This window comes from Penicillium coprophilum (assembly GCF_028826855.1).
Source record: "Penicillium coprophilum strain IBT 35676 chromosome Unknown utg000002l_segment0_segment1, whole genome shotgun sequence".
Taxonomy (NCBI): domain Eukaryota; kingdom Fungi; phylum Ascomycota; class Eurotiomycetes; order Eurotiales; family Aspergillaceae; genus Penicillium; species Penicillium coprophilum.
In genome coordinates, this window is record NW_026622722.1 from 3,677,251 (window position 1) to 3,701,478 (window position 24,228).

Genomic DNA, 24,228 nt, shown 5'->3' on the forward strand with positions numbered 1-24,228 from the left:
AAGCATGGTCTGATGCCCGTCATGCTGACCACCCCCTCGGTTTGGAGTGGAAAGCAACGTTAGATACAACTCCACACAATCTCAGCTTTGAATGATGACTCTTCCCCCAGAAAAAGAGATGCTAGACCCCGTGGGGGATTATGCAGTTAGCGACACATCCATCGGCAAGAAAAAGCGGTCGAATACAGAGGCTGCCGAATATCCCAGAAGACGGGCAACAATAGCTGTAAGCGCCTTTGGCATATTCGAGCAAGGCAGATTTGACTTTGATTCAGTGTCAGATATGCCGGCTACGCAAGACCCGATGCAATGGGGCTCGTCCCAAGTGTCAACTCTGCTCCGATTTGAATGCGGAATGTGTTTATCGAGAACCCGGTATCAAGCTTGATGCTGGCGACAAGCTCATTTTAGATCATTTGGCCCGAATTGAGAGTTTGCTACATTCAAATCTACCAAACCAAGGGTCACATTTAGCCCTCTCCGCTACCTCCCCGGCCACCAGCAACGATACAAACCTCGGTAGCGACGATCCATTGACGAAAACATCATCCAGCGGACTGCCGGCTCATGGAAGATTGTCTGCCGTTGGACTTGGTTCTTGGGTCAACCCACCTAGCAGTCTAAGCATCTCTACGATGCCCAAGATGCACACCACTCCTGCCCTTCATCTCCTCCAGTGGCCCCTGATTCGGGATTTGGTCTCTGGGGTCTATGATCCGCAGCACCTTCTTCAATTAGAGATGGCCCGCGAGCCATTGCGGTTGACTCCAAATTCAGGGTTTGATTTGACAAATGCATCCACGTATGCCCAGGCATTTTTCAATTATGGAAATGTTTGGTACGCTTGCGTGAATCCTTATACATGGAATCGATATTATCAATCAGCTCTCGCGCAGGGATTCCAGGAAGGACCCATGAGTTGTCTTGTTCTTCTTGTCTTGGCCCTAGGAAGTGCCAGCCACAGTGGCAGTATCTCGTTTGTGTCACCAGACCGTGAACCGCCGGGACTTCCTTATTTTGCCGCTGCATGGAGCTTCCTACCATCGGTCATGATGCGGAACACTGTGGTTGCGGCGCAGTGCATGGTCATGGCCTCTGCATACCTATTCTATCTAGTGCGGCCCTTGGAAGCCTGGACTTTGCTATCCAGCGTGAGCATGAAACTGCAGCTGTTGTTTGGCAGTCCAAATCGAATCCCGACTCAGTGGCGAGAGCTGAGTGTGAGGGTATACTGGAACGCCTTGTTGTTTGAAAGTGATCTTCTCGCAGAATTAGATCTCCCCCATTCTGGCATTGTCAATTTTGAAGAACTCGTGGACTTGCCAGGAGGCTTTGAGGAAGAAGATGAGGATGACGGAGAGGAGGAAGAAGGGGATCGCAATGAAGGGGAAGAACGCCGAACAGCCAGGAAATATCAGGGGTCGTCACGCCCGGTTGACTCTCAGTTGGCAGTGCGGCGTGACGAACTCTGGTATTTCCTGGCAGAAATCGCGCTACGGAGACTCCTCAACCGCGTTAGCCACATCATCTATCAGAAAGACACCACTCACACTCTCGCATCATTGGGTCCGATTGTCTCCGAGCTTGACTTTCAGCTGTCTCAGTGGTATGACAGTCTTCCCCGTCCCGTTCAATTTCCCCTGACCCAAAGACCTATCTCCAATCCGGTTCAAACGGTGTTGAGGCTTCGCTACAATGCCTGCCGGACCATTATATACCGTCCATATATCCTGGCTGTTTTTGAGAATGAGCAGGCTGGAGCGGACCCCGGGGTAAAAGAGTGTTGTCGGCGATGTTTGGATGCTACACTCCGTCAACTGGAGCATATATCCAGCCACCGCGAAGGCCACCTTCCCTACCTGTGGCAGGGTGCCCTGTCAATGGTATCACAGACGTTACTGATAATGGGTGCCACAATGTCTCCTACACTATCTATCCTGCTCCCTCCCGTCCCACAGATGGATGCGATCATTGCAGGAGTGGTCAACGAGGTAGAGAGGTATGCACACCTAGCACCCAGCCTGAAACTGTCCGCCGAGATTATCCGAGATGCGGAGAGACGACGGCAGATTTGTCTTCGATCGGCCAATATGTGCCTCTGACCTGCAAACCTCTGGGGGAGAATTTGTGTTAGGTTTCAACTCATCGTTGATAAAAGATGTTTGTATATAGGAAGGAGAATAAGCACCAAAAGAATTGGATTGAAGGTATGTGTGATGGGCATCAAAAGTTTGTCATCAGGGCTCGCACTGAGGCAAGATTCACCAAAGTCGACAGTTTATATGAGCAAGAAACAAACAGCGTTAAGTACAATCCCATCTCGTGACAATTATGTTCTTAAAATCATCAAGGAATCTCACTGGTAAAAATCATGGTATCTCAAAAGACGTGGGGGAGATCAAATATGGACATCAGGAATATCAAAAGACGCAGGAAAACTCCAAGCCTCCACTGGCTCTGAGAGGGGGATAATTATCGTATGGCTTCATATACTTCCTAAACCAACACCCACTCGCTACCTCGCTTAATGAACTTGTCGAGCATCAAGCCCACATCGGCCAGTGCGAACCGACAAATGTAAAAGCCGAAGAATTCAGCAGCATGTCGTGTACTGAGTTCCAGACCAACGTGGGTTTTAGACGAATGTTTGAGTCCAGGATCCTCAACCTGCTGAGCAATTTGTTCTAATGAAGGAGTGAGAATGGTGTCAGAGCATATAGACGAGAAAATTCTTACCTAGCACCTGGGCAGCATCGAAAAGCCGCGCCAATGCCCCCATGTAATTTGCGTTAGGCCCAGAGAATTCAAGCTGGGTAACATTGCGCTTTGCAGGTGTTCCATGTACAGATGTCATCGGAACGGAGTTGATGACCAGGTTGTCCTTATTACTGTCTCGAGAACTCGGGATCGCAGTGGTGGTCCCAAGCCCGGAAGTTTTTGCGCGTAGTCTTTTCCATGTCAAGTATGACTTATTCGGCGCAACTTCCGGTTGAACAGGCTCGTCCGGCGTGGAAGCCGGCTTGAACAATGACATCGATGCTTGGACGCCAACATCATTACCCAATTTCTTAGTCAAGAGAACCTGAACTTGGTCGAGTACAGTATCAAACGACTGCATCTCCTCCAGGACCGCATCTGCATCATATGTATCGACCTGAGCCAATTTGAGCAGAGCGGCGGTGAGAAGATCGCAGTTGGACACTTTCTCTTCGAGAGCCTTCAGTTTGACATTTTTCACGCGCCAGACATCTCGAGGAATAAAGAGCTTCTCGGACAGATAGCCACCCTGAGGATGTGCGAGTGTCTGGTAGAGGCATCGCATGAGCCAAAATGGGCGGAGAAGGAAAGACTCTGGACATGGTTCTAGAGGAAGCGGGGCATTGGCTACCAACGAGTTTGGACGGCCAAGAGCCGTGGATGAGTGTATGTTGCTACCAAAGAGATTTAATCCGCCGCTTGGCAGTCCGTTTTGATTGAAGTTGAAGTTGGTCAAGGTCGGTGTAGGTAAAACAGGAACGCCACTAGTCGTGCCCCTTTGAGTGTCCGGGAACGCACCGCTCCATGGAGTGCTTGGAGATTCTGGGCACATGTCAGGAATCTGAATCGGAACAGACGCGTTCCGAGCTCGGAAAGGCTTTGTATTGGAGTGAAGTTTGTTCAATCCATCTGGAGCCGAGGGTACTTTGCCCATCGGCCGGGCTGATAGCGGCAGGGACGGCAGTTCATTCTCATTATCTTCATGGGTACGGGATTTGGAGAGACTGGTGTGGTCCGTGAAAGAGCCCACCGATGGGTTACGTTGTGTCGGGTGTAAAGTGGAGCGGGCCCCATGGGTAGAAGGTTCGTCTTTCGGCAACGGCGGCGGGCGGTTTGCTAGTGGGGTTGTAAAATTCTCCAGGGCCGATGATGCATTGGAATTGGCGCGAGAGGAGCGGGTGTTGGTCTCGATTTTAAGCTCGCGAGTCTGACTGGATAGTCTCCGGGCTCGTACTCCTAGGCCTGTATTAGAGGCGAGCGAGCCGATAGAACCAGCGCGGTTTGATATCGAAGCCCGCTTTGAAGGAGCCGGGAAGTCGGATGACGCTGGCAGGGGCGGTAAAGCCGAAGATGGAGGAGAAGAGGGCATGGCATATGGTTCGGGCCTTAGATCGCCTAGTGGTAACACATCATCTTCTGCAAGCGTAGACAGCGCACCCCCAGTACTTGCGACATTGGACGTTGCAGAGCTTTCCCATGTCCTCCCAGAGATGTTGCTAGAATCCGATTCTCGAGGGAGTGCCGACTTTGATTGAATGCCGAATTCAAAGTCGTCCATCACGTAGCCCTTGGTCATCTCTTCTAACAAACGCTCCTCTTCCTCTGCTTCATCATCTAAATATTCCGAAGTACGGGCAATAAAGGGGTCATCCCTCAAAGCTGTCTGTTCTTGGATCCGGCGCGTTTCACGATCACGGTTCATTGCTTCTGCTTCCTGTTCTGCCTCCCGTACTCTTTGCTTCGCTAATTGTATGTTCCTGCGAGCATTTGAAACAATAGCATCGCTTTCCTCTTCTTTGTGCTCCGGCACCGACTCCAGACCTTCATCATATGCAGCTTCCACGGCCGCATCAAGGGCCGCATCAAACTCAGCCTCGGTGTCATTACTGAGGCGACGGCTTGTCCTACGACGAAGGTACACCGATGACGCCTTGGAGTTTGCCGACGAGGGCGACGAGGCACCCGATTCATCAATTGTGTCCAACCATGAAGTGGATTCATTGGCGTCCTCCTGACTTCCCGCCAGCAATGTTAAAGATCGGGGTGGATCTTCCAAGGCAGACGGCTTCAAGGATTGTCGTCGAGGGGGAACAGCTTCTAAGGAAAATCCCCTTGCCTCTTCTAGTGGGATCTGGTGGAACCCAAAGCTGGAACGAGGTGAGCCCTGCTGACTTTGAATATGGGATCCATCATTTGTCGAATGAAGCAATTCACCATATGACTCTTGGCTGAGGGGTCGATCTGGAAGGGCTTTGTCGTCGCTCTCCTGAAGAGGAAAGTCCATACGATGAAGTTCCGTGACCCGGAGCATATATGTGTCTCGAATTTCTTGAAGTTTGAGTTTCTCTTCGTCTCCCCCATTGCTACGGAGCATGACAAGCTGCAACAAGTTGCAAGCGTCAGTATAAGCTTCCATGGCACCCTCAAAATTGGCAGCATTGTCAAGAAGCACTGCCGTGTTTGCTTTCTGAAGTGCTTTTGACAGCATAACTTTTTGAGTCTGTCCATGTTGGATGGCCGCCGGGTCTCCTTCCCCGTCATTGAAGGGAATTGACCCCCCATTGGTCCGAGCAATTGGAATATCTGTTTGGTGGCTATGTGTTGAGGGCTGAAAAAGATGGCTTGAGGCTGCAAATGAGAGATCAAGTTGTTGTGATGGTGTGTCGTTGTTGAATATGGTAGACTTCTCCAGCTCCGGCAGATCGAGCATCGGCAATCCATTTGAACCCGGCGCACGTTGGGGGCTATGGCCCCCCATCCACGGTTGTGACCTGACATTGACATTTTCGAGCTCCCTCGACGATGATGACTGATATACTCCGAGGGACTTTTGCTAGATGCCGTTGACTGGGACCAGCGATTTAAACTGCCCAGCCCTTCTTTGATAGGGCTGACCGCTCCGAGACCCTCTGGGGATAAGTTTGCGACATTCTCTGTAAGCACACCGAGGCCAGTGGGTGTGACCGCACCTGGTGGCTTTGCGATTCGAGCCCGAGAAATAGGCCGTGACGAGCGGGAGGTAGGCAGGTTGGGGGGCGGTCCAGAAGGTGGTTCCGATGCGAAGGGACCGGAAGGACGTCTGAGATAAGATGAAGTGGGATCATCATCCACTGTGTGGTGAATCATTTTCGCAAAGTCGAAGTTGAACGAATGATTTAAATGTCGCAGATGTAATATATCGAGTGTGTCTGAAATTGTGTACCCTCACACTATGCGCGACCAGTCAAATACAATAGGAGAGAGAAATGGGTATTTGCAACCAGGTCCTGGGTGTCTTCGTTCATTCTTCGCAAGTCTAGACGGTGTCGTATGTCTTGTAGAGAATCCTTGGTTTGAAAGACCCCCTATCCGTCTCAATACATAGCTTCGTAATCGGGAGGGCTCGAGGGTTTCAAAACAGTAGACTGAGAGACATTATTTCAATTGACCTAGAACGATTAGGGATACGGAATACGCATTGTGGGATGAAGACCCAGACTCACAGGGAGATTTGCGTGATCCACGCAAAATGTGCAATGAACCCAGGAGAATAAGAGTCCTGAAGGGTTCGCTTCAGATTTAGGGGTCTCTTACCCTTCAGGGGAGGCTTCCCGGGTTGCCGGGCGGTGGAAGAAAAAAACAATGTGGGATGAAACGATGTCGAAGTAATCAGAGGAGATTAGATATTAAATATGAGTGATTCGGGATTCTGAAAATTCTCTCAATCGTTGGATGTGTTGGATTCCCTCAGAAAAGAGGTAGAGAGAAAGGGAAAGGACACTTCTCCCTAGCGTAGACGGATATAGGGATAAGGGAACTATGTAGCTATTGGAGGCTATTATAGCATAGATATATAAAATATAGAAGATATGTAAGACTGGCCTACTTGTAAATATAAATCTTTAAGATATTTGATCTATATCGATATCGATATATCGATATATGTCGAGGTAAATGTAGTAACAAGAACTTGACGCTTAGATACGGGAAAATTTAGAGATGGGAGGGGAAAAACTTCCCACCTCATGTTTCCCACCTTAGGTCGTTCCTTTGCTCGCTGGAATTTCAAACGTGCTTCTATTACGAAATTCGCTTCGATTCACACTATGGCTATCAATCCTCGGGATCCGAACACCCTGAGTAACTACAACAACTGGCGTTCCACTCATATCACGGCCAACTTCGATATTCTGTTCGACCAGAAGAAGCTGGTAGGAAATGTGGTCCATCAATTTAAGTCGATCACAGATGGTCAATCCCAGGAGATTATCCTGGATACCAGTCATCTCGACATCGGTGCCGTGAAGGTGGATGGTCGGCCATCCAAGTGGGAGTTTCTACCCCCGCTGGAGCCCTATGGTGTGCCATTGAAGATTAGCCTTGATAATCCTATCAAGTTGAACGGCACCGTTGAGGTTGATGTATGTGTTGCAATCGTTTCTCTCATGAAGCTCTATCTCACTCAAGTATAGATCGAGGTGCAAACCACCGACAAGTGCACCGCGCTGCAGTGGCTAACACCTGCGCAAACCTCAAACAAGAAACATCCATATATGTGTATGTGATGAATGATGAGCGATCCCTAGAGCTTTTAATAGCTGACATAATTGCCTAGTCTCCCAATGCCAGGCAATCCACGCGCGGTCTATCTTCCCATGCCAGGACACTCCGGATGTCAAAGCCACCATTGACTTCAACATCACCTCTCCGCTTCCGGTCATGACCAGCGGCCTGCCAATTCGCGAGTCGTCCCCGGAGTCAAAGGTGGACCACCAGCTGTATCGATTCCACCAGTCGGTGCCGATCCCCAGCTACCTTTTCGCTATTGCTAGCGGGTAACAATTTCTCCACCATCTACAAATGTATTGTTCATTAACGCAGAACTCCACAGTGATGTCGCCGAGGCTCCCATCGGCCCCCGCAGTGTCGTTGCAACCAGCCCTGACAAGTTGGAAGAGTGCAAATGGGAGCTCGAGGCTGACACCGAGAACTTCATTACAACAATCGAGGTCCGCAGCCTATGATCTATCCATATCAATACTTCATTCTGACTATTCACAGAAAATCGTTTACCCCTATGCCTGGGGTGAGTACAACGTTCTGATTTTGCCGCCCAGTTTTCCCTATGGCGGCATGGAGAACCCGATTTTCACTTTCGCAACCCCGAGTATCATTTCGAAGGTACATAGTATCCATTACTCTGTACAATTGTCAGATGGAAAATGACTGATAGCGACCCTAGGACCGTGAGAACGTTGATGTCATTGCACACGAATTGGCTCACAGCTGGAGTGGTAACCTGGTTACCAATGCTTCATGGGAGCATTTCTGGTTGAATGAAGGCTGGACTGTTTATCTTGAGAGAAGGATTCTCGCTGCCATTCACGGCGAACCCTATCGCCACTTTTCGGCAATCATTGGGTGGAAGTCTCTGACTGACGCTGTCGAGCATTTTGGTGAGGATCATGAGTTTACTAAACTTATCATTGACCTGAAGGGCAAGGATCCCGACGACGCATTTTCAAGTGTCCCTTATGAGAAGGGTTTCAACTTTTTGTTCCACCTTGAAAATCTTGTTGGCAAGCCAAAGTTCGACAAGTTCATCCCTCACGTATGCAATCTCTCTTCTCTTGTTCGGGTTCTTCTATTGACTTCTTCTCCTTTTTCTTGGCTCGCAGTATTTCACAACCTTCAAGTGCAAATCGCTCGACTCTTATGAGTTCAAAGCTCTGATTCTGGACTTCTTCAAGTCGGATGCTGAGGCTTCTAAGCTCTTGGAAGAATTGGATTGGGACAAGTGGTTCTATGCGCCAGGTTTACCACCTAAGCCAAGCTTTGACACATCGATGGTGGATGCTGTCTATGAACTTTCCAAGAAGTGGCAGTCCCTTCCTGACTCTCCTTTCCAGCCTCATATCAGCGATATCAAGGGCTTGACTGCAAACCAGTTGGTCGTCTTCCTGGAGCAGATGCTTTTACTAGAGATACCTCTCAGCCCCAAGATCTCGAAGTTGATGGACGATGTCTATGGATTTACCAAGAGCAAGAATGTCGAGGTCTCGAACCTTTACTGCCAGGTTGGCATGAAAGCAGGAGATGGCAGCATCATTGAGCCAACAGTGGATTTGCTGGGCCGCGTTGGCCGGATGAAGTTTGTGCGGCCTTTGTAAGATGCCCCCATCCTAATCCCAGGTTCTGTTCATGACACTGACCTGACCTCCTTTGGCCTTTTAGGTTCCGCAATCTTCAGAAAATCAATCGCCCTGTCGCCCTCGCAACATTCGAGAAAAACAAGGAATTTTATCACCCTATCTGCCGAGGTATGGTGGAAAAGGATCTGTTTGGCAAGAAAGACAACTAGGTCTTTCTCTCTGTGTCGTGTTTTGTTCAAGTTGATAGATAGTGAATGCTCACTTTTTAGATTTTTGTCTCATTATCTTGAACGATGAAAATTCTTATACAAAGAGAGTAGGGCAATTAAATATTGTACATGTTATTGTGATCAAACAGTGTTAGATAGCATAGCAAGACGGATACCTCAAAGGCAAACCACTCACTTATGCAAGGATGATTCCTTATTTGTTTGCTTGAACAAGTTTCTTGTCCGTCTCCGAGTACTCGAAGATACCAGTGTTCTTCTGGTCACGCCCAAGAGCAAAAACAAGATCCACCTCGTCCTTCTTTGATAGCTCCGACAGGACTCGACGCATGTAGGCCACGACCTGGGCAACCTTCGCCCAGTCGATTTCTTCTTTCCCATCCGGTCCTGTCTGATTTCCCTTCCAGAGGTTTCTCCAGACAGCAGCGCCCAGGACCGCATCGCCTTTGGCCAACCCCTCATCATATGCGGCAATGATTCCACGCCATTGAATGAACAGATCCTTCAGGTATTTATTGCGAATAGTGCGACTACCTAGATCATGATACACGTCCATGCGGTGTTCCGCTTCATGCGAGAAGTGGTCAATCAAGTGGCGGGAGTAGGTAGTAACACTCTCACGATGGGGCAGGGCACGAAGGCGAACCGTCAACAGGTACATGTGGAGGAATGTCACCTGGGACCAGGTAGAAAAGGTTGGCAAGAGGCCGAGCTCTACAGTAAAGATATTAGCCTGCCTGCAAACCCAGATCACAGCCTAAGCCAGAGATCGCTAGAATTGTCACACCTTTATACCACCAGCCCTCTCCAACACCGAGATCCTCGCCGGCTTCCGTTTTAGGGACCTCCACTCCCTTTTGCGACGCTTGGGGGATCTTGTAATCCGCTTGGCTGGAACAGGCCTCGAATAGCTTCTGCGTCATGCCATATGCGACATAAGTCTCGGCGGCATTTCCGGGTCTCCGAGAAAAGTTCTTGGCCAAGTCAAAAACCTTGCCTTGCGAATATGATCGAGTGGTGATCGATTTCAACGGCTGTTTCGTAGATGCGCAAGAGGCGGAGACCGGTGTTATCGGGCTGCGAATAGCAGATCTGGACAGGTGAAAATTCTGGGACCCGCGAATCTCACGCGTCCATAGTGTTGAAAACCTCCTGGATGACATTGTTGAGGATGTGGAATTTGCGAATTGGTCTATCGTGATTGGCGATCTGGGTCTTTCTCTTGATAAAATGTGTTTGCATTGTTTGTTCTGAAGGTGAGCTCAGAAGGCAACTTTGGGGGCACACACACTTGTGTCTTGCAAGCTTCTATTGGACTCGATTATATGTCTTTTGGTATTTTTTCCATGTGGACCTCCCGATGGCCATTCGGCTGATAATTTGATGCTATTGAACTCGAGCTCTGTACAACTCATGTTCCCCTGCGTTTGAATGTGTCCCATGAATTTGATTATGAATTGTGGCAGTAGGCCTGCAACCCGACTAATCGAGTCTAACATAAGACTCATGTGGGCGAATTCGAGGTATCTTCATTCCCAACGTTCAGACCTATGGCCGGCATGATCAAGTGGTGTATTTTGTTTGTGGAGATGATCATTTTCTAAATGACGACCATCCCAGTCATGCTGATAATTCTACCCAAGCTCGATGCCTGGGTATTCCCCGTGGATAACTAGAATATGGAGCGTAGATCTCTCAATCGCCTAGCACTAATCGCTCGGAGTGCTTTTCTACAAGAGGGAGAACCTCAGAGAGTCGGTTGGGATCTCTCAAGAAAGCCGGGATATCGTGCCTAGTCGCTGCTAGCATCTGTGGATGATTGTCAGGTCAAATATATCTCCATGTTGTCCAATAAGTAGACATACCTGTCGAACTTTCTCATATTCACACTCCTTTGAGAGATATTCCCGGATGACTTCACCTGTAGCAAAGTCTACATAGACTCGAGTGTCTCGGAGTCGAATCAAGACATGGTCAAGCCTCATGAAGAATCTGGTCAATAAAAGGAGTCTTCCTGGCATGACTCGGATCTTGCAAGACAGCATGGTGATCCCATTGTCCGCCAGCTCGTCTTCATAAAGAACAACCTCATCAAAGAAGAGGATAGGGTCTGGGCGCTTCAACAGTTCAATCGGAATTGCTTTCGTCGTGGGCTCGAACGGCCGCGCATTAGGGTGGAGGGTGCCTTTGTAGTCGGTGCTATATGACCAGTCGAATGGTTTCACAACTTCTTTAATTCCTTCATGGGTTTTCTCTCTGAATACCCGGTTATTAGTCGCAATGATCGACTAAGCACAAGTTGGGAGGCTGAAATTAAATACCTGCTCTTTTGCCATTCTCCCGAGTACGCGACCTGGAGCATGGATTGACCAGTCTTGTCAACCAAGTCCAAGGCGTCAAACGCATTGAAATTGATTCCCCAATGGCCCTTCTCGTGCTCTATTGCAACATAATTATCACCAAAAATCATTTCCGGGGGTGCAATGCCGAGTTTCTGGGTCATTTCTTCGATCGGGTCAGCTTTAAGAATGGGCAGCTTCTGTGTTGAGATTCGAAACCCGTTGATAGTGATCGAGTTGGGTTTCTTCGCCTCCGGGGAGACCGTAGCGCATGCTGCCATGGTTCAAGCTTGACAATAACAAGAGATCAAGACCAGCCGAGGACCTTCACAGGTATGTATAAATGTCCACGGGTTTGCGATGGGAGCTGATAGCGATAACCCCGCGGACGGAGAAAGAGGCGGTCCGACCCTGCTACATTTGTTCGGCAGAATATTTTCAAGCTCAAGGGGGTTTGATTTGATATATTAATAGTCGGGTCTGTCCTTTCCAACTTTTTTTTTTTTTATTATTTTCTTTTCAATGTGCTCATTTGATGCAAAACATTCTATCAGTATAAGATGAAGACAGTGTCTCGTCATATTTAGCTGTAAATGGAACACAGATATATTCTCTTAGAGCATATCATTGGTATGGAGGATATAGGCGCCGAGAGCGGAGAAAATGGCGGCGTGATAGGGTACCTATCTTACATCAGCCGGGGCGTTGCTGGGGTGATATGGGATCGCCCAAACACCCGTGCTTGTGTTGCTCTCTCCGTCTTCGCGATATTTCCCCCCTCCAATCGACCCTCCAATCGAACGACCGAATCCGTGCAAATTGATCATGATTGCGCTGGAGTAAACATAACCCCATTTCGGATCTGCTTTATACAACTCCTTTCTTCCTATCCCCATTTTCGCCTCCCATTAGTCCCATACGCCCTCTCATCATGTCGACGACCAAAACGCTCGAGGCTCGATTTGAGCATCTGTCCATGAAAGACGAGAAGGAAAATGGAAACAATGATCGGATGTATGGCAAGCAAAAGGTACTTGACTTAATGTGATCTGGTTGGAAATCCACCTTACTGATCAGATTTACCAAGGCCCCGGTCTCTTCAGCTCAGTCAAACAGCAATTCGAATCGAGCTCAACTCTTGAAGTTGGCTCTTCAAAATAACAATGAGAACAAGGCAAATGCGATGAACGTCCCAGCTTCACCGGGTAGGGGATCTTATGGCGCGCTAGTGACTCGAAGCACCGATGAAAACGGTGACCAGCGCACATCTTCTTCCCTCTGCGAACAGCCAACTGTGCCCAAGGAGCTGCACTTAGGAATGTTTGAAATTGGTAAACCACTGGGAAAGGGCAAGTTCGGGCGAGTTTATCTTGCCAAAGAACGTTCCTCTGGCTTCGTCTGTGCATTGAAGGTACTGCACAAGTCTGAGTTACAACAGGGTGGTGTCCAGAAGCAAGTCAGGCGTGAAATCGAGATTCAGAGTAACCTACGTCACCCTAATGTCTTGAGGCTCTATGGTCACTTCCATGACAGCAAACGAATTTTTTTGATCCTCGAGTTTGCTGGCCGCGGTGAGCTGTACAAGCACCTTCGCAAGGAGCATCGGTTCCCAGAATGGAAGGCCGCACAATATATTGCGCAGATGGCTGCAGCATTGAAATACCTGCATAAAAAGCACGTTATGCACCGTGATATTAAGCCCGAAAACATCCTTGTTGGAATTCATGGAGAGATCAAAATCAGCGATTTCGGCTGGAGTGTTCATGCCCCCAACAACCGACGCCAAACTATGTGTGGAACTCTCGACTACTTACCCCCAGAGATGCTCAAGCATGGGTCCAAGGACAATTACTATAGTGAGAAAGTCGACTTGTGGAGTCTAGGTGTCTTGACTTATGAGTTTTTGGTGGGCGAGGCACCATTCGAAGATACCCCTGCTATGACCCAACGGCGAATCACTAGAGCAGATATGTCAGTTCCCTCCTTCGTGAGCCCGGAGGCGAAGGACCTTATCAAGAAGGTGAGTCTATCTCTCTATCAATGTAAAAGGCCGCTTGTTCACATAATATATAGCTCCTTGTTCTTGATCCCGCTAAAAGAATCCCACTCGAGGAGATCCAGCGCCATCCTTGGATCGTCAAGCATTGTGAGAAAGATGATCGAACCGTGAAGCGAAGCTCGGGTTGTTCCAAGGAGGGCAAAGCATGAACATGACTTGCCCCTTGCATTACGGGTTTTCTGGGAGTTCTGGTTGTCGTTTCATTTAGACATTTTCTCATACGGAGTTCTGGTGTTCCGAGCCTGCAAGCATTTCAAGGCGTGTTGGGTTTGTCCTGGGAGTCAAGCTGGAGAGGTACTCGCGATATCGCGAATTTTGATTTTAATTCTATTTCGTTTCCGACGTGTTCAATACAACATAATACTTTCAAGCAATTTGACTGGAAGGCACAGCTTTCTCTGTGTGGTCTCTGGTGTATTTTCCATTATAACCAGAACGTAAGGCGGAGAATCATACGGGACTAGATCTGTAAGTTGTGTGTGTCCGAACAGTGACATCAACTATCATATACTAAATATTTTTGATCTCATCTCACCGCTAGTACCGTCAATCGGATGATATATTGCCGTGTCGGTTTTTGTTCGTAATAGATCTACCTAAATGAAACGGAGTAGATGGGCGGGAATGTTCCTGTCGCTGGTGAAACCCATGAATATAGTACATCCAAAAAAAAAAAAAAAATCTATCATACAAAAAGGGTGGAGAATAATACAACGCTGCATGGGTTGTGGTATCATCGGTAGATCTCGTCAAATGGGCGTGTGTCTCTAAAACAGCTATCCCAGACTTCATTGACGACCTGTGTGGCATGGGCTTCATCTTTGCAAGTCGGACGCGCTCGTACAGAGAGGATGGCTCTCCGTCGGACACACTCTTGGTGCTGTTGTGTAAGCTTCCACTGTCCTCTTCGGAAGAATTCGCGTGCCCATCTGCACTCGCCGCTGAGCGAACTAGCCCGAATCTAAAGGGATTTAGCGAACACTGACCTTTCAAGACGAGAAAAATGAAACATACCTCGGTACACGCCGCGTGTCGCAAATTATCAGACCAATTCACTTTGAATCTGAGGTGGTCAAATGCATGAACCATCTCATGGGCCATGGTATCTTCGAGATGTCCCTGATCCTTCATCTCATTTGCGCAGATCAAGATTCCATATTCCGGATCGAAGCCACCGCCCTTTCTATCTGTACAGCGACGGCAGTAGATATTATGACTGTGAAGATCGCCTCCTAATTGTTGAATGCTCTCACTGAGGAATCGAATCGTAGGACCTTCATAGATTGACCTAGTCAGTATCCGGCTCAGATCACCCTTGAAGGAGTGACTCACTATATTGAAGAAGATAATCTCGCTGGTCCTCACAGCGCTTGCAGTCTGCTTCTTCATTGCGAGTGTCTCGCGCAATACGGAACTTTTCAATTCCTTCGTTGGACATCTTGCCAGTGAGGATGGAATAGATATTGCGGAACTGGGTCCAGGTGTCATCACCTGGAATGAAGCCCGTAGTGTCGGGCTTCACATTCGAAGGTCCAGTTGCACCTGGCGACTGAGAGTCTGTCATTTTCGATCGTGGAGTTGTCGAGATTCATGTATCACCGCGTGCGATAAAGCGAGATCCGCAAATGGCGGTGGTGGTTGGCAGAATACGCGCCGGAATCGGGCAAAAAAGGGCTCTTCCGCGCTTCATCGCGGGGCAGTGAACAGGCCGTTCTATATTCTGTTCGTTTGTTTCTTCATTTTATTTTCTTATTGCTACGAGGCTTATTGGAGCTAGAACTCGCGTCATGGTGGCCTCATCAGGTCTCACAATTGTGATCAAGCTAGGTACGGGGATCTATATCTATTGGCCGATGACTCGATTACTGACCACTCAATGTAATAGGAACGAGTTCGATTGTTGATGAGAAAACTCACGAGCCGATTCTTTCGATCTTGACATTGATTGTGGAAACGGTGACCAAACTACATAGAGATGGCCACCGGGTCGTTCTTGTATCATCTGGTGCCGTGGGTGTTGGTCTGCGAAGGATGAATGTGAACCAGAGACCGACATATCTGCCGCGTATACAAGTAGGTCTTCCCTTCTACAGAAACTGAAGCCCGCGCAATTTTGGAAAAGTTGCTAACGAAGTTTATAGGCACTCGCTGCGGTTGGCCAATGTCGACTGATGAGTCTTTGGGATAATCTATTCTCGCACCTTCGTGTCCCTGTGGCCCAAATTCTTTTAACGAGAAATGATATCGCTGATGTATGTAATCTCATAACTACTCAAATTTATTCCTCTACTGACCCTCAATACAGAGAACCCAATATGTCAATGCGCAAAATACATTTGGTCAATTGTTTGATATGGGAGTGATTCCTATCGTCAACGAAAATGATACCCTCGCCGTTTCTGTAAGGAAATTCCCTTTCAAGTTGAATCTTTGCCCTAACCCAATGATCGCCAGGAAATTAAATTTGGCGACAACGATACCCTTTCTGCAATTACAGCGGCTATGGTCAAGGCTGACTATCTGTTTTTGATGACCGATGTCGATTGTCTTTATACAGCCAATCCTCGAACTAATCCAGACGCAAAACCAATCGAGGTAGTCACTGATATCTCCTCTCTCGAGGCTGACGTCTCGTCGGCAGGCTCCTCCCTTGGCACAGGGGGCATGAGCACGAAGATTGTGGCTGCAAAGCTTGGAACCAGTGCTGGTGTCACGACAGTCATTACCAAGAGCTCAAAGCCAGGCAATGTTCACGATATTGTGAAGTATCTACAATATCTTGAGGCTCAACTCAATGGCGTAGCAACCGGCGACCAAAACAAGGCACCCATTGCCCCTCTTCACACCCGATTTATCCGTTCAGATACTCCCATTCAATCACGAACATTCTGGCTACTCCATGGACTTTACCCCCACGGTACATTGTACATCGACCGTGGAGCTTACCACGCACTTTTGAATAATGCCAATCTTCTCCCGGCTGGAGTGGTCGGGGTTGAAGGCCATTTTGGACAGCAGGAATCCGTGCGGCTAGTAGTTGTTGATCGGCCATCGCCAAATGCCTTGAATGGCGACTTTATCCACCACAGAGAGGAACCCAAGGAGGTCGGTCGGGCTCTGGTGAACTACGGAAGCATTGAAATCGCACACATCAAAGGCCACCGCAGTACGCAGATTGAGACGCTACTTGGCTATGCAGATAGCTACTATGTGGCAATGCGAGAGAACATCTCCTTCCACGAGGACCACAAACACACGGTGACACCGACATTAACACCGGCCTTGGAGGAATGGAAGTCGCCTTGAGGCAGTGTTGCATCATCCATTATACGCATATTACGAACGGAAGCGAAAAATTTCTTGGATTCGACTGCATTGGATGGTTGATATCCCACTCAAACCTTGATCGTTTCAGTATAAAAGTTGCTCGCGATTTATAGGCCAACAAATGAAACAGCCAAGAAAAAGAGACCTCCCAGTTGTAAAGCAGAAAACTCCCAAAAGTATGACATCCAAGTAGTCAATGAAATCATTTGGAATTGGATGCGTTCACGCTAACTCATGCGTCACGTAAAGATATCCGAGAGAATGAACAGGACATGTCCGAAAACCTATCAATCGTTCCAACGATCCAACCAGTTTTGCATCCTCTTGTTTAACGTGGGCGCAGGAGCGGGTGCAGCCTAAACAACAAAGAAAACGGATTAGTTTTTGACATCAACCGACATCATGCCTTGACCATCCAACTCACTGTGTTCTCAATGCTGTTCGCCGTCCACGTTGCAAAAGCCGTATCAGTATACTGGACGGTTGGCACACCAAGGTAGGTAGTGGCGATGGAGAACGGGAAAGGTGGATATTGCGGGGTGGCCGATCTGGTTGCGATAGTAGTCCCAGCGCTCTTCGGCATTGGAGCGTATTTGATCGAGCCAGTTTGCTCGCCATACGGGACAGTATGCTGGTTAACTGCAGCAACGATGCCGACCTCAACCTCACCGACAGCAGCCGCCTGTCTTTTACGCAACTCCTTGTGCTCGGCTTCGCCTTTGACGGTTGGGATTGAGAACTGCAAGACCGTTTCGGTTGAGAAATTCTTGATGAGACTCGATATGTTGGAAGTTGAGGTGATTTCGGCGGCCTCGAGGAGGTCCTCATCGTCTTCGACTGTAGGCCAAGGAATAGCGACGGCAGCAACCGGCTGCATTGTCTTGATCGCATCTGTTACTTTGGTCGAGAAGGTACCTTTCATATTGGTCAAAGTGAAATGGGAAGTGAAACCGGACCAGGGATTATGAGGGCCAGATAGAACTATCTTGAGGAAGCTGATTTGAAACCAGGGATATTTGGTCAGTCACACCAAGTCAAATTTATGAAGCCGCAGATGCTAGGAGGAATTAGTCTTACTATGCATTCGGTTCATTTCCACCGATACTTTGGTCGACTTGAAATGACACCACGTCACCAGAAGCATAGGCGCCATTGTTGATGACTTGTGATAGAGTGTCCTAAACATGTGGTTAAGTCTTATGTTTCCATTGCAGCACAGAGCGAAACATACATATGAACCTGTCGTCTCGTCACCAGCACAAAGATAAAAATCATAAGTTGAAGCTGGCTCACTGTCTAGGCCCCAAAGCAGACTCACGACAGCTGCACCATCAAAACTTAGAGCATATGTTGTGACCTGAGGACTGATCTGGCCATAGGCAGCCGCAAATAACATGGCGACCTGGAGCAATTGGACTCGCATACTGATATGATTGAAGAACACGGGCTGCTAGAAAGCAGAGAGTGATCTATTAAGAGTGTTGGAAAACATCCCTTCATAAGGCGTGGTATGTGCATGATTTGCATCATTCCTAAGCCCTTGGGAAGCCCTTGGGAGAAGCCCTTGACGGGTTTCTATAGAACGTGTGATGTGCACTAAGATAAGGGGAGTGGCCCGTGCTATCCTTCGGGTCTCCTGTCAAAGTGTCGGCCCACCACTTTTCAACTCCCAACCATGTCGTCTCAAGCAAATTGGAACTCATTGACAGGCATTGCCACACTGCTGTTTGATGGCAATCTTGTTGCCATTGCTATTGCCATTCTCTTCACCTTTGGTGTCCCGATCGCACTGCACATCTTCTTCTTCCAGGCTGTAGCCTCTCCGCCCTCGAGTAATTTCCTACTCCTAGGCCCCAGTGGAGCTGGCAAAACTGCTTTTACAACCTTGGTAGGCTCTTCAGGACCTCAGAGTGGTCGATCTCTTGCTAACCAATCTATAGCTCGAGGCCAAGTCCTCACTCGCTTCGAATAAGTCGCACGATACCCACACCTCCCAACAATCAACCTTTGTAACCGTGACCTTACCACCCACTGTCCCAACCGGGTCCAACCGCTACCGATCGGACAATGATCCCTCCTTGAAGGAGGCCATCCGGAATCCAATCAAGTACCGCGTAAGGGATACCCCTGGCCATGGCAAGCTCCGCCTCTCGCAAGGCATCTCCGAACTCCAGACCATGTCCCAGTCAAAGGACATCAAGACAAGGCTACGTGGTGTGGTGTTCATGGTTGATACCGCTGCTCTAGTTGATGAAGCGACGCTCCGTGACACCGCGACCTATCTACACGATGTTCTTCTCCTTCTCCAAAAGCGCGCAAAGAACGGGTCATCGAGCAAGCGGACCACTGATATCCCTGTATTAATCGCCGCGAACAAGCAGGATCTCTTCACTGCACTGCCACCAGGCGCGGTGAGAGAGAAGCTGGAGGCAGAGATTGATCGCATCCGCAAGTCGAAGACCAAGGGTCTTTTAGATGCAAGTGCGGATACCGGGTTGGAAGACGAAGAGGAAATTCTGGGTAATGACGAACACGAGACTTTCAGCTTCAAGCTCCTAGAGCACGAGGTCGGTATCAAGGTTGATGTGGTTGGAGGTGCTGTCAAGGGTGACCTGCTAGAAGAGTTCGGCTCTGGAGTGCGCCGTTGGGAGGAGTGGGTTGGTATGTGCTTGTAAGCGCTATGAGGGTTTGCTCTCTTGGCTCGATGGTCCAATATAGTAAATAAGTGGCCCTATCGTGGTTTGCTTGTATATGTTATCCCAAAAGAAAAAACAAAAGCCTCGCCGAGGTTTTCAAGAGACTACAACGTGGTTTTCTATTGATATTGCCAATCCAACCCCAGTGTTCCTGTAGCTTGTGCATCAATCCAATCCTGCATGATCAGCAATGATAGAATCATCGTGGGTGTGAAAGAGAACAAAAGTACTCACCCACAGATCTCGAGCAAGCTTCATATCTCCAGATACCGCACTGGACTCACACAGCGTAGCGATAGGTATAAAATACTGACCACGATGATTCCGCTCCCGCACTTCGGAACTAGTAGCAAGAAATAAAGCTGTAGCAGCTCCATCCTCCAGACTCTGGCCCAACCACGATCCTACCGTTCTTATAAGCCAACCTAAGAAGCCCCCGAAGTAAGAATCCCACCCACGCCATTGATCAGTAACAATGTTGCCCGGAAAGAATGCATTGACATAAATCTGCTTGCTCGCTGGATCTTGATTGTCCAGAAGCCGCCGACTGAGCTCTTTGGCAAAGAGGATGTTACCCAGCTTTGACCGACCATAGCGCCATACCCCATCGTACAACGCGGGCCACTTGACGCGCGACGATGAAAACAGAAGATCCAGATCAAGCTGTTGGCACCAAAAATGGAATGATGAGCTGGTAACGACAATTCGTACGTCGCTGCTAGACGCCACGCCATTCTTCAACAGAGGTAGGAGCGATGTGGCTAGGACTTGGTGCCCAGCGCAGTTTGTCGCGAATACACGCTCGATATTCTGGGGTGAGCATTTACATTCATTTTGAACGCTGATGGCTTTGGTTTAGGGAGGTAGGTCAATATGTACCAATTCTAGCTCATATTGAGAAATAGAGCTCACCTGCATTGCAAACTAGTATATGAATCCGGTCTGTGAGTTGTTTGATCTCCTCAACTGCGGCCTTGACCTCCAGAATATCCCCCAAATCGCATTTGACAAATTCAGCTCGAGTGTCATTCTCGAGTGAAATGCCTTCGCGGTGTCTCCATTCCTCGTGAGCAGTGGTGTATCTGTCTTCACTTCTGGCCACGATGATTACTTTTTCGATGCCATGTAAGAGAAGCTGGGCGGTGATTTCTGTATTGATTATTATACTCGGCCGGTTATTCAATTGAATTGAGATCAGGGGCTCATGCTTGCCTTTGCCAATACCTGCTTGTCCACCCTAAGAAAATTAGTTGCTGGGTCGAAATATACTGAAAGAACTCACTGTCACCACAGCCACTTGTCCATTTAACGCTGGTATATTTTCCAGCGAGAAGTTCCGATATGTGAAGATTCCTGTCATCGCGGGTTGAAACAACGTCGAAAGGATTCCCAGATGAAGTTGATATCTGACGGTCACGTCATTGCCACCTCCCCCCAAACAGATCTGAAAAAGTACTATGTATATAGAAAGATGTATGTATATAGATGTATTATTTTTTTTTCTATGGTATGTATTAAGTATGTATCACATTCAACGCCTTCGCGCTGCATGATCTAGGTATTTCATTTCCACAACGTGTTGAATTCCATCGAAGAAACCTTCATGCCAACGCAAGAGAGAACGCCTGTCCCAAAGTATCAAAGAATGTTCAGGAATGTTGAACCCCTACCCAACAAGCAATGTCTCATACGAATGTATTTCAGGAAAGAAAAAGAAAACATTTTAGGCCTTGTTCGCTTTGGACTGGTGCAACATCCAAGTGAGCAAATCGACCTTGGTAGCGATGGCCAATGGCTTCATCGCACCACTTGCGTCCTTCTCGGTTACAACCGCAGCGCTGTTCCACTCGAAAAAGCGGTTCAGGACACTGAGAGGGGTATCCATGGTGATCTCAATGAAGCCCCGACTCCGGGTCTGAGGTTTGAGGGAGTCCATTCCCTTGGAGAGATCACGGGGGTCGGTGACCACCTCGGAGATTTTGGAGAAATCAAACATGACATCGGAAACGGGACTCTGACCCGAGGCTCGGCCATGCGTCAGTCGGCTGAGAACGTTGCCGAGCGTAACGAGACCGACAAGCTTGCGCCCAGAGGGAGCAAGGACGGGAAGCTGGTCGAAACCTCGGTCGCGCATCACCTCGATCGCAGTCTCGCAGGGGGAGTTGGCTGTCACGGTTGTGATGGGCTTCAAGCGCAAAGCGCTGACCTTGGCATTGGCCAGAGGGTTAGACTCAGCTTCCTGGTTTTGAGTGGTCGATGTCACGTCGGGAAGCGATGGGAGCAGATCGTTAGCTGCAAGCCAGTCATCATCGGCGAACTTGAAAATTCGTTAGTTTGAAGGCAAAGTCAATAAAAGGTCAAATCCTACCTTGGAGAGGTAACTTCTGATGCTGTCGGGAAGAATCACAACGACGACATCGTCCTCGGAGAACTTCTTGGCCTTATTAGCCTTGACCAGAGCCGCAATGGCACTGCCACTGCTACCACCGACCAACAGACCCTCCTCGGCGATCAGACGGCGGGAGTACTCGAAAGACTCCTTATCTTCGGTCTTGATCCACTGGGTCACGGCATCCTGGTCCAAAACCTCAGGAATGAAATCATATCCAATACCCTCGACCTTGTAAGGCTCATTGGCACGAGCTTCATTGAGGGAGGGAGGCAGGGCGAGAATAGAACCAAAGGGATCGGCGGCGATCACGTTGACATTGGGGTTGTGCTTCCGCAGGCCACGGGCAAGTCCAGTGATCGTACCACCGGTTCCAGCACCAGCGACAATAGCACTGATCTTACCATTGGTCTGGGTCCAGATCTCCTCGGCAGTGCCAAGCTCGTGTGCCAATGGGTTGTTGGGGTTCTCGTATTGATCCAAGATATGGGCGTTGGGCAATTCCTTCTCGAGACGTCTGGCCACGCCGATGTGCGACTCGGGCGAGTCAAACGCAGCTTCATTGGGAGTTCGAATGATAGTTGCATTCAAGGCACGCAGAACGGCGACTTTCTCGGCGGACATCTTCTCGGGGAGAGTGATGATGGTCTTGTAGCCTGAGTAGAGAAGAATAGACAAAAATTAGGACGTATAAAACAAGTGTTGGACAATTCAAACATACCCTTAACAGCACCAACCAGTGCCAGACCAATGCCACTGGGTGAATCTCAATTAGCAACCGAGCCCATGACCTAGGAGAAAAGAAAGGAACCTACGTGTTGCCACTGGTGGGCTCAATGAGAGTATCACCAGGCTTGATGCGACCGGATCGCTCAGCCTCTTCAATCATGCGAAGGGCAATGCGATCCTTCACACTGCCACCGGCATTGAAGTATTCCAATTTGGCGTAGACGGTAGCATCGATTCCCAAGGTGCGGGGCAGACGGTTCAATCGCACAAGTGGTGTGTTACCGATCTGCTGGGTAATAGTATCCAAAGTGACCGGCGCATTGCCGGGGGTTGTGATAGAGGCCATGATGAGATTGTGTGAGTAGTTTCAAGAGGGAAGTTCGAATTTCGAAGATTTCGCCTTTTACGCCCCGCCCGATGATAACCGGCTTTTTTTTTTCTGGCCCCATGATTTATATATACTATGTATAGATTGATGTATGGACTTTTGTTATGGATAAATAATATAGATCTCGATATATTAATTATGTTAATGTTCAAAACATTTGTGTCTTTGATATTAACAAAATTCAGAATATAGAACTTGTAGAGATTAGGAAGGAATATTCCCAAGGGTATAAAACGTGCCTTATATCAGTCAGTCATCAGAAGTCAGAAGTTATACATAGAAAAGTCGCTTGCACAGAGTATGCTTTTCCCGCCTTTTTCTGCCGTCTTGAATAGACTGGAAAGGGAAAGACTATTTTAAAGATATCTAAGAAAAAATGGGGAGCCCACTGAGAAAGCTATTGGAAAAGACTGCTGAAAAGACCACTACAGTAAAAAGACCACTAAAAAGCCCTGTAAGAAAGACATCGTAAGGCCGCAGAAGCGGCCGTCTACACTGGTATATATATATCAGAAGTTATACATAGAAAAGTCGCTTGCACAGAGTATGCTCTTTCCGCCTTTTTCTGCCGCCTTGAATAGACTGGAAAGGGGAAACCTATTTTATAGATATCTAAGAAAAAATGAGAAGCCCACTGTGAAGGCTATTGGAAGACTGCTGAAAAGACCACTAAAAAGACCACTAAAAAACCCTGTAAGAAAGAGATCATAAGGCCGCAGAAGCGGCCGTCTACGCTTGTATATATATATATACGGAGTACTCCGTATGTTGTAAGTCCTTCACTCTATAAAAGGCCGTGGCTGTGCAGACATGGCCCACACATAATTGGCGTTTCATCCCTGACTAGTATGCTGTATACTTACCATACTTCACATACGTTGAGGTCTGAGATTTGACTATGAAATCAAGCCTAACCCCTTTATGTTTCTTTTTCTTTTCTTTCAAGCCGAAGAAGTGACAAAGACGAGAGAATATAGGATATAGATCACGACAAAAGCATCATGGGATATGCCAAGACCTCCTGGACTCAGCTCCTTCATATCAAATACTTGGCTGATTGGCTCTATTAAGTGCCAGCGCATACCTTGTTTTTTAATTGCCTCCTTTATATTGTACTCTGTACGGAGTACTCCGTACTCTATAGTCTTTCTCCTCCCCCCCCACCACAAACTCCCTTTTGTCTTTT

The 24,228-nt window shown here is 48.3% G+C and overlaps 12 protein-coding genes across 12 annotated transcripts; 5 read left to right on the top strand and 7 right to left on the bottom strand.

The window, feature by feature from the left end:
• Positions 1 to 94: 94 nt before the first annotated feature.
• On the top strand, positions 95 to 2,102 carry N7500_003450 (Zn(II)2Cys6 transcription factor; the record flags this gene model as incomplete). Its single annotated transcript, XM_056674596.1, has 2 exons — positions 95 to 226; positions 276 to 2,102. 2 exons carry the CDS (start codon positions 95 to 97, stop codon positions 2,100 to 2,102), a joined length of 1,959 nt encoding a protein of 652 aa, XP_056535121.1.
• A 394-nt stretch (positions 2,103 to 2,496) lies between these two features.
• On the bottom strand, positions 2,497 to 5,883 carry N7500_003451 (uncharacterized protein; the record flags this gene model as incomplete). The annotated part of the gene is made up of 3 exons (XM_056674597.1): positions 2,497 to 2,684; positions 2,737 to 5,528; positions 5,576 to 5,883. The coding sequence occupies 3 exons, from the start codon at positions 5,881 to 5,883 to the stop codon at positions 2,497 to 2,499; spliced, it is 3,288 nt and encodes a 1,095-aa protein (XP_056535122.1).
• An 878-nt stretch (positions 5,884 to 6,761) lies between these two features.
• On the top strand, positions 6,762 to 9,097 carry N7500_003452 (bifunctional aminopeptidase/epoxide hydrolase; the record flags this gene model as incomplete). The annotated part of the gene is made up of 8 exons (XM_056674598.1): positions 6,762 to 7,157; positions 7,209 to 7,293; positions 7,352 to 7,571; positions 7,628 to 7,745; positions 7,798 to 7,917; positions 7,979 to 8,347; positions 8,415 to 8,902; positions 8,971 to 9,097. 8 exons carry the CDS (start codon positions 6,762 to 6,764, stop codon positions 9,095 to 9,097), a joined length of 1,923 nt encoding a protein of 640 aa, XP_056535123.1.
• Positions 9,098 to 9,311: 214 nt separating this feature from the next.
• Positions 9,312 to 10,278, bottom strand: N7500_003453 (uncharacterized protein; the record flags this gene model as incomplete). Its single annotated transcript, XM_056674599.1, has 2 exons — positions 9,312 to 9,829; positions 9,903 to 10,278. The coding sequence occupies 2 exons, from the start codon at positions 10,276 to 10,278 to the stop codon at positions 9,312 to 9,314; spliced, it is 894 nt and encodes a 297-aa protein (XP_056535124.1).
• A 532-nt stretch (positions 10,279 to 10,810) lies between these two features.
• On the bottom strand, positions 10,811 to 11,735 carry N7500_003454 (TIP41 family protein; the record flags this gene model as incomplete). The annotated part of the gene is made up of 3 exons (XM_056674600.1): positions 10,811 to 10,924; positions 10,981 to 11,371; positions 11,437 to 11,735. 3 exons carry the CDS (start codon positions 11,733 to 11,735, stop codon positions 10,811 to 10,813), a joined length of 804 nt encoding a protein of 267 aa, XP_056535125.1.
• Positions 11,736 to 12,385: 650 nt separating this feature from the next.
• Positions 12,386 to 13,662, top strand: N7500_003455 (aurora family serine/threonine-protein kinase; the record flags this gene model as incomplete). Its single annotated transcript, XM_056674601.1, has 3 exons — positions 12,386 to 12,484; positions 12,542 to 13,474; positions 13,528 to 13,662. 3 exons carry the CDS (start codon positions 12,386 to 12,388, stop codon positions 13,660 to 13,662), a joined length of 1,167 nt encoding a protein of 388 aa, XP_056535126.1.
• Positions 13,663 to 14,246: 584 nt separating this feature from the next.
• Positions 14,247 to 15,077, bottom strand: N7500_003456 (mitochondrial inner membrane protease ATP23; the record flags this gene model as incomplete). The annotated part of the gene is made up of 3 exons (XM_056674602.1): positions 14,247 to 14,474; positions 14,528 to 14,787; positions 14,846 to 15,077. 3 exons carry the CDS (start codon positions 15,075 to 15,077, stop codon positions 14,247 to 14,249), a joined length of 720 nt encoding a protein of 239 aa, XP_056535127.1.
• Positions 15,078 to 15,300: 223 nt separating this feature from the next.
• N7500_003457 (glutamate 5-kinase) lies at positions 15,301 to 16,819 on the top strand (the record flags this gene model as incomplete). The annotated part of the gene is made up of 5 exons (XM_056674603.1): positions 15,301 to 15,340; positions 15,399 to 15,586; positions 15,655 to 15,765; positions 15,819 to 15,914; positions 15,968 to 16,819. 5 exons carry the CDS (start codon positions 15,301 to 15,303, stop codon positions 16,817 to 16,819), a joined length of 1,287 nt encoding a protein of 428 aa, XP_056535128.1.
• A 308-nt stretch (positions 16,820 to 17,127) lies between these two features.
• N7500_003458 (putative beta-1,6-glucan biosynthesis protein (Knh1)) lies at positions 17,128 to 18,263 on the bottom strand (the record flags this gene model as incomplete). The annotated part of the gene is made up of 4 exons (XM_056674604.1): positions 17,128 to 17,196; positions 17,265 to 17,835; positions 17,918 to 18,018; positions 18,072 to 18,263. The coding sequence occupies 4 exons, from the start codon at positions 18,261 to 18,263 to the stop codon at positions 17,128 to 17,130; spliced, it is 933 nt and encodes a 310-aa protein (XP_056535129.1).
• A 252-nt stretch (positions 18,264 to 18,515) lies between these two features.
• On the top strand, positions 18,516 to 19,515 carry N7500_003459 (signal recognition particle receptor subunit beta; the record flags this gene model as incomplete). The annotated part of the gene is made up of 2 exons (XM_056674605.1): positions 18,516 to 18,728; positions 18,781 to 19,515. The coding sequence occupies 2 exons, from the start codon at positions 18,516 to 18,518 to the stop codon at positions 19,513 to 19,515; spliced, it is 948 nt and encodes a 315-aa protein (XP_056535130.1).
• Positions 19,516 to 19,770: 255 nt separating this feature from the next.
• N7500_003460 (putative short chain dehydrogenase/reductase) lies at positions 19,771 to 20,896 on the bottom strand (the record flags this gene model as incomplete). Its single annotated transcript, XM_056674606.1, has 3 exons — positions 19,771 to 20,384; positions 20,449 to 20,773; positions 20,819 to 20,896. Coding segments are annotated over 3 exons (1,017 nt in total), but the record flags the coding sequence as incomplete, so codon positions are not given.
• Positions 20,897 to 21,259: 363 nt separating this feature from the next.
• On the bottom strand, positions 21,260 to 23,000 carry N7500_003461 (cystathionine beta-synthase CYS4; the record flags this gene model as incomplete). Its single annotated transcript, XM_056674607.1, has 4 exons — positions 21,260 to 21,853; positions 21,905 to 22,581; positions 22,647 to 22,681; positions 22,741 to 23,000. 4 exons carry the CDS (start codon positions 22,998 to 23,000, stop codon positions 21,260 to 21,262), a joined length of 1,566 nt encoding a protein of 521 aa, XP_056535132.1.
• Positions 23,001 to 24,228: the final 1,228 nt, after the last annotated feature.